Source organism: Typopeltis vanoorti, chromosome 17 (genome assembly GCF_054136105.1).
Source record: "Typopeltis vanoorti isolate ZY-2024b chromosome 17, IOZ_Tvanoo_1.0, whole genome shotgun sequence".
NCBI lineage: Eukaryota > Metazoa > Arthropoda > Arachnida > Uropygi > Thelyphonidae > Typopeltis > Typopeltis vanoorti.
The window spans coordinates 76,785,078-76,797,431 of record NC_143565.1 but is presented as its reverse complement, the minus strand read 5'-3'; the positions used below and the strand labels follow the sequence as shown (position 1 = coordinate 76,797,431).

Sequence of the window (12,354 nt, the reverse complement as noted above, 5' to 3'; positions counted from 1 at the left end):
AACATTTAGAAAAATAGATCTTTCAAGCTAAATTGTGGTGGTGAAAGAAATAACCAAATGAACATCAGTATGTAGGTGATCGGTTTTGCTTGGAAGATTGAAATGTAAGAGCCGATCTATTTACAAACTAATCAGTAATAGAAAATTGAAAGTAAGAAATTAGTCATGAAATGCTGTATTGAAGCACTGTATATCTGGCACACATCACAAAATTATGATTACGATCCGCACTTTCTGGTAAATATCATATTCTCATTAGAGCAGATAAATTTCAGTGAATGACATTTTTATAATTAAAATATCCACTCTTTGGATATTTCAGTTATAAAAATGGAATTTGAAATATTCTACTCATTGGAATATCCATTCTCTTCTCTAGTTTATCTCTAATCCTTACATAACATTAACTACCCAAATGTCCATGCATACGAAATATATTAATCATTGTAAACTTTGTATCCATGTTATTTCAATTGAATGTTCAATGGTATGTGAATACAGCTAGTATTCAAGGTTATTTGAATACCAGCTGGGTATTCAATGAATGTGTACTTGCTTCTAAAGTTCACTAGTACATAATTATAACTGAACAGATCAATTTGTGGAAAGTTTAACTTCATTTTGATTATTGTAAATTGTATATGTTTACTTAACTTAGATATTTATTTCTTTTAGTCTTTTGGAATACATATGGAGAATGTGAAAACTTTGCTGTCTTAGTAGGGCACACAGGTGTTGTTTTGGATTTAAGCTTCTCTACTGATGGCAGGTATAAATTTTTTAATTTTATTTTTTTTTTAAATATTCAGAAATGGAAGTTTATTTTCCATAATCCAACTTTTTAGGTGTGTTTATAAATGATAACTGTTAATTTTGTTATGTTTTACCACATCTGCATGAAACATCTTAAGAATGGATGAACCCATTTTGATGAAATTTAATATTTAAAACTTTGAAGGAAAATTGTCAAGCAGATATTTTTGTTATTGTTAAAATTGGACAAAATAACTCTCACTTTACATAAAGACTAAAGTACATTTTTCATTGTGGGAGTGCTGTATGCAACACAGTGAAGTTACTTCTCAGGCAAAAATGATTTTAATCACTCTCTTATACATAATACTTCCAAATCATCTAATATGACATGTATTTGGTTTGTATTTGTAAATTTGCACTTGCAATTCATCTGTGCACTTAAATTAACACTGTGTATTCAGATATGTTCAGGGCAGGTTCAATATAGCATACCAGTATAATGGATTTTACTAGAAGACTTCTTTTTTTGGAAGGGAAGGGGGGGGGGGGTTGCTCAAGTGTCAAAGCCAAATAACTGGGAGAAGACCTTCACATTGCCTTTCGGGAATGCTGAGAACCAACTGGGGTTTCTGACCTAATGTCCAATCCTCACCTTCACATAGTGTTCTGGCGGTAGGTATCTACTGGATACTGAACGATCTAGGATGAGATAGCAATTTGGGACTTAGCTGACTACATTGTATTGGCTTAAACCACAAATGCGAATGATGGTACAACATGATGAGATTTCATGCTGGCTGGGACGTTGCCCAGTTAAACAAAGCCCTACTGTTTTTGTCAGGGAACCAGGGCAAACAGTGAAAAGTCAGCTACTGGAACAAGCTCCAACTCAACATCCAGAAGAAGAATAAACCCAACATCAGAAGAAATTAAGATAGGAACCATCAATATAAGTAGTATTAATGGAAAGAAAATTGAACTTGCAGAAGAATTGAAAAACTGTCATGTGGACATAATTGCCATTACTAAGACAAAGAAGACAAAAACAGGTGAGATCTTACTAAATAATAAGTATAGGATGTTATTTTCAGGCAATAATGATCAAGGAAAGGAAGGAGCAGCAGTAGCATTCCACACCAAACATGAAGATATTTCATTATCATCATGCATATCAAGGATTTAGGCCTAGTGGCCTATTCTGGCCTTAGAAGTCATCGTTGACTCTTTTAAGAGGACTTCCTAGTTTTCTTTTTCTTTTATGAAGATATATTTTTTGATTAAAAGGCATTTCAAGTAGAGTTATATGAGCAAACTTCAAAATGAGGCCAGTGGACAATGAAACTTAGTTGTGTCTATGGTCCCAGAGAAGGTTCTTTTCAGGAAGAAGTGCAAGAATTTTTTGGGCATTAGAACTGGCAACTGACATAAAGAAAATGGGAAAAAGTGGTCCTTGTTGGAGATCAGAACAGCAGAGTTGGAAATGAATCCCACCAGGCATATAAGAACATTTTGAGAAAATTTAGATAAAACAAGCTAATAATAATGGTAAGTATTTACTGACATCACATCATCATAAAGATGTGCACAGGTTCACATGGAGAGAAGACACAAGAAATAAGAAAAACCTCATTGGCTATGTCATTGTTGATAATGATATCATCAAGCTGGTTCAAGGTACAGAGGATTTGAAATTGGAAGTGACCATTACTTAGTATTAAGCATGAAAAAAATGGATATCACATTGAAAAGAACAGTATGCAAGGAAGTTTTAAAAAGAATTAAAGTTGATCAGATTTTAGAGGTAAACTGAAGACTCGACTATACAAACATTATTGAAGATAAAATGAAACTAATTGAAAACAAGAACCAAACCTTAGAGTCTCAGTGGCACACGCTAAAGGAGACATTGATTGATTCAGCCAGAGAGGTGTGTGGTGAAATTGTCTGCAGGGATAGAAAAATAAGAACACAATGGTGGACACAAGAAGTTGAAGCAGTCCTGGAAAAGAAGAAAGTATACCAAAAGTTCCTAGCAGATAAGTTGGCAGATGTCCTAAAAGAATACAGAGAAAAATGTAAGAGAGCTAAGCTATGTGTAAAAGTAGCTAAACAAAAGTCATGGGAAGACTTTGGTATGATTAGGGAAAATAAATATCAGGAGGGTGGCAAAATGTTCTGGAAGCTATTGAAGAAGCTTAGAAGTGGATGAAAGGAATCAAAGATGATAAAGGAGACATGAAAACTGAAGATAAGGTTATCCTAGATCTCTGGAGTATTTACTTTGAAAGACTGTTAAACGAACCAAGCAATGACAGGACTGTACTAGAAAATTTTCAAGAGAAATGCAAAGAGGAGTACATATCAATACTTGAGGTAAAAAAAGCCATTAAAAACTTGAAATGTGGAAAGACAGCTAGAGTAGATGATATTTGATCAGAAATGCTTATGTATGGAGGTATAAATGTTTTGCAGTGACTACACTGCATAATTCAACCTTCAACCTTCTGACCACAGGGCCTGGTCAGAAGGTTGAATTCCGAATGATTGGAGTAGAGCTCTCACAGTACCCATCTATGAAAAAGGGAATAAAGCTGAATGTGAGAATTAGAAGAAATTCTCTAATAGTCCACTATTTATTACAAGTGTTCCTGTGTAATAAATAGTGGACTGTGCCATTTGTACTAATTACATATGTTCCATTGTCTATTACGTTTTTCCACTACCCTGCTTTGTCTTTGTTTTCTCTTTACTTAATTATTGTTAATGGTTTACCTTAATTCTCGACTGTCTCCATTTATTTATTTCTCCTATATCTTCTTTTTCACGCTCTGTAGTCTAACAAATTTATTTGTTTTACTACTGCGCCAGTTAGACTATATTTCGAGTGTGAGAGTATAGGATCTTAAATCAAAGACAAAGCAGATATCATCTATATTTCCCGCTTATATACAGGGTGATTATAAAATAACGTCAAGTGTTCAGAGCCCTCTAGCGAGTAATGTATTGGACGAAACACACCAATATTCAGTAGACGTACACAGTGGAACATGGGGATTCAATTTAACGAAAAAAAAAATAGTACCAAAATGGCAAATGACAAATGAGAGACAGCACACATCAATTTCATGACGTTTATTGTTAATTATGAATGAGGTTCAATATGACCATCATTCTGATGTTCCAGGAAATGCATACGGTGTACGACATTTTCCACAGTGGCTCGCAACATATCGGAATTGATTTGTCTCACGTGTAACGTTATTTGATCTTTCAAAGTTGGAATATCGGGTACATGACATTGATACACAATGCTTTTAAGAAATCCCCACAGCCAAAAGTCACAAGGATTGAGATCAGGCGATCTCGGTAGCCATGGCATGGGAAATGCATGACTAATGATTCTTCTGTCAGAGAAATGTTGTCGCAAAACATGCTGTACCTGAAGTCCGATGTGGGGGTGGTGCACCATCCTGCATGAAGATGGTCGAATCGCGACATCCCCTTTGCTGCAGTTGTGGAACTACAAAGTTCTGTAGCATATTGGCATACCTGTTAGCATTGACGGAACAGGTCACTGGTCCATTTTGGCAATTTTCCTCATAAAAGTATGGACCGATGATAAAAGATGCTGTAAATCCACACCACACCGTGACTTTGGGCGAATGGATAGGCATCTGCAGACACACGTGCGGATTAGTTGCAGCCCAAATGCGACGGTTGCATGTGTTAATATCGCCTTTCAAATAAAAGTGCGCTTCATCACTCCATAAAATCTGCCACAGCCATGCATCATCCACTTCCGCGTGCTATGAATCTCAAAGATAAGTCGATTCATGTGGTCGCATCACCAGGGCGCAATTCTTGAACATGACTGATTTTATAGGGGTAATTGCTCGTGATATTGCCGGGATATTACTCGTGTACTGCTGGTACCCTGCACATTCGTCATCTCCTGTTCCACAATAGCAGTTGCAACTTGTTCAACTTGTTGGTGATTGATTGGTTTGTGTCCCCTGCCTACCTGCACTGCTAGAATTCAGTAGTTTCAAATCGCCGAATCAGTTTTCATAAGTTTGTTACGCTAATCAGTCCTTTTCGTAAATTTTTCATACGCCGAAAATCACGAAGACATGCACTGGCATTATTGTTCTGCTGATGATAGAGTTTGACTAACAAAGCACACTCGAGTAAGGTAAGAGGCATCGAAAAGCAGTTCGTCTATGAATGATAAGAAATCTCACAGGCTTTCCTTTTATTGCATGATCGCTCACAAGAAACGCGATAATGCAAATTAATGTATTTTACTCGGCAAACAGCGCCAAAATTTCCCCTTTTTGCGACTTTTGGTACTTTTTTATTTCGTTAAATCAAATCTCCATGTTTCACTGTGTACATCTACCGAATATTGGTGTGTTTCGTCCAATATATTACTCGCTAGAGGGCTCTGAACACTTGACGTTATTTTATAATAACCCGGTATATATATATATATATATATCTTTACTTTAAACTAGTTATGGCCTAATTATAAATTCCCATAACTTTCTATCTTAGGCAGGTTTGAATTTTTTAGTATAGTGCATTGACAGAATCAGTTAAATGTGTTGTTCACAAACGATTTAATTAAGTCAAAAGAAATTATTTACAGAATGATTCACATAGATACACATTGCAATACTCTTGCTAGTCTCAATTCCTTCTAATATAACCTTAGTTCTAAGCTAATTCACAATCTAGCATAACATTAACTGAATATAAGGCATACGTTGTTTATTGTATATTAATATAATGTATATTAATTCAGCAGGTTATGTTTATGAGATAATATATATTATCTCATAAACATAACCACTTGACATACGTTCTTGTTCAGTATTACAACTACTTATAATTCTTGCTCGGCACACAGTCCTTCACATTAACTTTTTGTTCACATGTAAGTCCACTTCTTGTCTTTCTTTCTGCTTGCTAACTCATTCCTATTTTGCCACTAAATTTCTTCCTTGTCCGAGTTGTCGACTGTGCCTTGTTCTATAGGACCCTTAACATGGTGGCAATATGCAGCTCCTTACTTTTGAGACGATTGACACCATTATTTCTTACATGGCGACGGACCCAGTAGAAGACTCGGAACTCACGACACTTCTCTTTGGATTCCTGACAACAACTTTACTTGACAGGGGACTCAGGTTAGAGAAGGTTTAAAAAAAACCAAGATAAACGATGCTTCTCTTTCAACTTCCGACAGGGAACTTGGCGTGACGGGGACTTGGGTAAGGAAAAGCTTAGAAAACCCTCAGACAAACAATGCTTCTCTTTCAACTTTTGACAACGAACTTAAGTGTGACGGAACTTAGGTAAGAGAGTAAGAGAAAGCTTAGAAAATCCTCAGACAAACAACAGTTCTCTTTCAACTTCCAACAGCGAACTTGATGTGACAGAGACTTAAGTAAGAGAAAGCCTAGAAAACCCTCAGACAAACTTCCTTCCCACAACTTGCCTTATATAGGCCCGGACCTCCATCATGTACATGGGCGTCTCTCTCAAATGGTCACATGTTGACCTTCGGACATGATGACATCATTCTTCATGCATGTTTGGAATTCTCTATCAATGACAATTTTCGACTGTGGTCATATGTTGTCATCATGACATTTGGACATGATGATATCATTCTTAGCATGTCTTTGGAAATTTCCATCTATGACATTTCTCAAAATTCTTCACTAATCTTAGCATTAGACTTATCGTTTTAACATTACTTAATAGCCTTACGTGATGATGTCATGCACCACATTATGTTAACAAAGGTTCAATACAATATTATTACAGAAAAGATTATTTCAGTCAAAAAATATTAACATTATTCTAAGTACATTCTCCTAAACAAAAAAACATAAAAATGAACATAAGTTATTAAGTCATATATCATGAGAGATTTTATACCAGGTAAGATTTATACAAGCATACTTGAAAAGAGGTTGAGAAAGATTGTGGAAGAGAAACTTCAAGAAGAGCAAGCTGGATTCAGGCCAACTAGAGGTTGTCAAGATCAGATTTTCACTTTAAGACAATTAGTTGAGAAATCATGGGAAAATGACAAGGATCTGTATGTGAGTTTTGTATATCTGGAAAAGGCATATGATAAGGTGCCTTGGGAAAAGCTTTTCAAAACACTTCAGTTGTATGGGGTGAATGGAACATTATACAGAGCAACACATAATCTATATTTAAGTTGTTGGTCAGCATTTAAAATTGAAGGAAATACAGGAAGATGGTTTGATGTAAAATCAGGGGGATGAATAATAAAAGACAAGGATGAATATTATCTCCGCTTTTATTCACCATCTATATGGATCACATGAAAGAAAGTGGCATTACACCTGATATTGGAATTGCAAATATCAAACTTAGCTTTTTGCTTTATACGGATGATGACGATGTACTCTTAAACACATTTAGCGCAAATTTCCAGGATTCTAACTAAATTGAATAACAACTGCAACAAATTTGGCATGAAATTCAGCAATAAAAAGACCAAAACTATGAAAATAGGCAGGAGCATAGAAATTTCAGCAGCATCTGAATAGAGATCCTATAGAACAAGCAAAATATTTTAGCTATTTAGGCACAGTTTTAATGAAGATGCAAGTTAAATCTGGAAATAGATAACAGAATAAGCAAAGTTTTTGGTGGGTAGCCAAGGTTAATAAATTTATATATAAAAAGAGAGAAATTAGCCAAAACACCAAACTTGCAGTATACAAAACAATGATCAAACCAGTTTTCATTTATGAATCTGAGAGTTGAGTTAGAAATAAAACATTTGATCAACAACTAGAGACCACAGATATGATGGTACTGAGAAAAATTAGGGAATTAATCAATGCCATCAATGGCAGAATCATATTAAAAATGAAAAGATCAGAAAGGAATTTGACGTTATTAGCATTCAAGAATGTATCAGCAGAGGTATTCTAAAGTTATGGCCACTTAAATAGAATGGGTGAGGAAAGGTTAGCAAAAGAGCTGTTTGATGGCAAGATGCCCAGGAAAGAGACAGAGAGGAAGACCAAGGCCTCAGTGGATTAATTCAGTCAGAAGTGCCTTAGAATCAGATAATGTTACATATGACAATATTGGAGTGCCTACAAGTAATAGACTGATTTGGAGAAAAATTGTTGTTAGGAAATTAATAATAATAAAAAACTTAATCATGTAGTGCTGTCATAGTAACTTGAACACCCCTTGGGGGGGGGGTACATATCACAAAATTGGTGATGATGATGGTTTTTACACACACATATTTATATAGCAATGATTCAGTTGAATTACAGTTGAAATAATCCAGTATTCCTGCCAAAATTCAAAATTATTGCAAAAGGAAGGAAAAAATCTATTTTGTTAAACATTGATAGCTTTAAATTATTCATATACAAAAATGACAAAGAAGTTTGATAACTGGAAGACCTCTACATAGTCTTTTAAATAATGCAGATATCTGGCTGGGGCTTTTGAGCAAATGTCTTACTATTTCTTGGTACATCCTATTAGTAAGTTAACTTTCTTCAAAGTCAAGAACTGATTTCAGAAAATGAAATCTCTGAAGTGTGTTTAAAAATCTTCAAGAAAATCAATCTCTGATTGTCATTTAATTCACTTTGTGTGAACTGTTGTAGTTCATCTATAGTACAGATGAAGTACAGCAGTTAGGCTTATATGTTGGCTATTCATAACTGTGTTTTTTAAGGAAATTACAACATACTGATATTAACTAAAATAAATTTAATTAATACTGCCAGTATTTTAGCAAAATCAAATTTCCATCATCAGGGGAACAAAATATAATAAAATATGGGCATGCAGGCATTACGCTAAGTAATGAAGATGAAGCATATCAACTAAGGTAGGCCTAAAGTCCTAAATAGCGCTCTCTAGGGAACTAAATCGAGCATCTTTGGTGTGGCTGAAGTACAAAGGATGAGAGCTTCCCAAATTTGGAGCAGTTTCATGCAATGAAATTTGTTGAGGTTAGGATAATTTCTTAAGGTAGAAGCAGATTCAAGAAAAAATCTTTAGTACAGTCATACCCCAGCTTACGCGAATCCAGAGTTACGCGGTTTCTGATATGTACGTATTCCCATCCTGCTTCACACCTCACCACTAGTCATATCTTTCAGGTGCCGGCCGCATTCACCAGTGTCGCACATGCTGTGAACAAGCACTGACGTGTTTCACGCAGTCTCCATTCATGCACGATTTTTATAGTCTACAAACCTTGCAATTGTTTAATGTTATGTTCTTGATAAAAATTTTATCACATAAAAAATAATAATGTCATCCAAAAGAAGCAGGTCCGATTCTTCTACAGCTAGCAAGAAAAGAAAAACATTGACTTCAGAAACAAAACTTAACATTATTAAGGATTTTGAAGGTGGAATGAAAATTTGTGAGCTATTTTCACATGGAAAATAGCTCACAAATTTTCCTTTCTAACGAGGAACAAATTGTAGCTACAAGGCAAGGAATAAAAAAAATCATTAGCTTGCTATGAAGAAATTTTGCGTGACAAGAAAAAGACATTATGCCATCAGACGAATCTATTAGATTTTATGAAACCATCGACATCGAAATAACTTTCTTTTTTTTATGTAGGAAAAACTACAATTATGATTATATTTCTTAAAAAATATAGGTGTTTTTGTAAACCTTTGGTCCCAATTGTATGTTTGTATATATAAATGACATGCAAAATTATACCCCAAGTTATGCAAATTCGACCCATGCGCTTTTTGTTGGTCCCACCTACCGCGTAACTTCGAGGTTTTATTATATTTATATTTGTTGCAATCGAGTAAAGTTTCCAGCATATTATTTTATGGTGGGTGTCCAAAGCATGGTTAGTAAGTCCTGAGTGGATGTAGTGATGGAAATGGATATAGTCCTTATGTTCAGCATTTCTAATGTTGGCTCTCCTGCTTGTTTGGCCATAGTAGGATAGTTTACAACAACAAGGGACCTGATAAACACCTGGCTGGTCTTGGGTGCAACGAATGAGGGATGCTAATTTTTATATGGTCTATAAGTGGTTGAAAAGTTGTAGTTTTTTAAGATATTTTATTCCATATATATTATCGATATATGGAATAGTGATAACTTTGGTGTAGGTTCTGTTCTGGGGAGAAGGTGTGTGGATTTGGAGTTTTAATGTTTTTTGGATATGGTAGGAATTGTAGCTATCTATTGATAAGGTTTTGTGATAAAGTTCAGTGGAGATGGTAGTGTTATCTGAACTAATTAATTTAACTCCATTATATAAAGTTTTAACAATTCCATACTGTTGAGGAGGAGGTGATGTGATTGTGAATATATCTACTGGTGTGTGTGTGTGGTTTCTATAAACAGAGAATGCCAGGGATCCATCAGGCTGGTGTGTAATTAAAGTGCTTAGGAAGGGGAGACTGGTGTCATTTTCTTTTTCTAATGTGAACTGGATCCTGGGATGTTGATTATTTAGGTGTGTTAAAAATATGTTGAGAGCATCCAGGCCATGCAGCCAAATGGAGAACACATCATCGACAAAGCATGCACTACGCTAAGTAATGAAGATGAAGCATATCAACTAAGGTAGGCCTAAAGTCCTAAATAGTGCTCCCTAGGGAGCTAAATCAGGCATCTTTAGTGTGGTTGAAGTACAAAGGATAGTCAAACAGTGGGGCAGAGTTTCAAGCTTTCTCATCAAATGTTTCCACGAAGAAATTAGCCAGGAGGAGGAGAAAGCGGAGAGCACATGGCTGTCCCTTTTATTTGTAGAATTTTCCTTGCCAAACAAAATAGCCAGAGTTTATAGAGGTCATATTCTTTATAGGAGAGGTTACTTTTTGTGGGTTTTGCTTGAGTTAGTACATTGGATTGGTTTGGTTTATGTTTTATTGGCACAAAGACTACAACAGTCTTACAATCGTCTTATTTCTCCTCCAATTCTTGCATAGCTTATCATGGTAAATGTCCCCAAGCCATTCCAAGCACTCAACACATATTGCTGCATTTGACCTTTCGCTAGAGTGATTAGAAAATTTTGCCCAAATTGGATACTAAAAAATCTCCTGACCTTTGTATTCCTTCGATTATTCTAAAAGTCTGTGCTCCAGAGTTGACTCCCACTTTATGCTGCCTTTTTGCACCTTTCTTATTCTACTGGTATCTATCCTGCACTATAGAAATTAGCCCATATACAAACCTATTCCTAAGAAGGGTGAAAAATCTTTACCTTCAAGCTACTGTTTAGTTTCTTTCACCTCAGTCCTTCCTAAAGTAATGGAAAGGACCATCAACATCCATCTTCTACACTACCTTGAAGACTCACTTAATAAATGACCAACAGTGATAAACAACAGGGGATCCACTAACCTATTAACCTTTTATTATAAAAATTAAGTTACTGAAGCATGACCTACTCTTCACATAACTATGCTACCTCCATATAGTATCTCATTCCTGAATTTTGTCATTAATCAATTTCTCTGGTACCCTGACCACCACTCCTGAAATGCTAATTGGTTGATAATTTGCTACTGCTCTTGGAACTCCTTTATGCAACTGAAGTATTTTCCCCTCCTTTCATTCCCTTGGGACCCTACCAGAGTTGAGAATCAGATTAAACAGTATTGCTTTCATGGCAAATTGTTTTTACTTTTTTTTTTTAAGTTTAGAATGATTTGTCGTAAACATACTACCATAATACTTTAATAAATAACAAAAAAAATATTTTAATGATTTTATTCAAATACATAAAAGTATGATATATTGTGAAGAATCTCTCTGTGATAGGGAAAAAAGAATTCTAATTTTTTTCACCCAGCATACTTAAATTATCAAATAACAGTCGTCTTTTCAGATTCTAGGAACTGTGTAAGCTAGTGTAGTCTAAATGTAAATATGACAGTTCCATACATTCATAGGTAATTGCTAAAAGAGCAATGTCTATATGAAGATGTATATATTTATTTATTTTATTTTTATTATTTTTTTAGTTTGATTTTTACAGCATCAACAGACAAAACCATCAGTATTTGGGATTCAAATGTTGGTGTTAGAGTTAAAAAAATGCGAGGTCATACAGCATATGTGAACTGTTGTCACCCTGCTAGAAGAGGTCCTCAGTTAATTTGCAGTGGTAGTGATGATTGTACTATTAAAGTAAGTTGTTTTACATAACATTAAATTTAGACATTAAATTGTTGCATTTCAAGAATCAAACATATAATAAGATCTTATTTCTCTAAGTAATTTATTAAAACAATTTGTAATATTATTAGGAAATTACATCCCTCCTCCCTTATTCTTTTATTATAAAGAAACATATGCTATTTGCAAGCTATTTAGACACAATTTTTAGTAAAAATGGTACATTAAATGTGGAAATACATATGAGAATTAGCAATAGTAGGTAATCAGCTGAATAAACTTATTCAGTTGACTTCTTACCATACACTGTTTGAACACTAAACAGTGTTCAAACTAGTTTTTTACATATGGATCTCTGGAAGCTGAGTTAGAAATAAAACACTTGATCAAAGATTGGCGATCACAGATATG

General features: G+C 34.8%; 1 protein-coding gene across 1 annotated transcript in view; it reads left to right on the top strand.

Annotated features, from left to right (window-relative positions):
* Nucleotides 1-12,354, top strand: part of LOC150097515 (U5 small nuclear ribonucleoprotein 40 kDa protein-like) — a 90,204-nt gene that overhangs the window by 26,192 nt on the left and 51,658 nt on the right. Inside the window, exons 3-4 of the mRNA XM_090406880.1 lie at nt 676-769; nt 11,790-11,955. Of these exons, the coding sequence (XP_090263006.1) occupies nt 676-769; nt 11,790-11,955 (260 nt within the window). The remainder of the gene's footprint in view (nt 1-675; nt 770-11,789; nt 11,956-12,354) is intronic.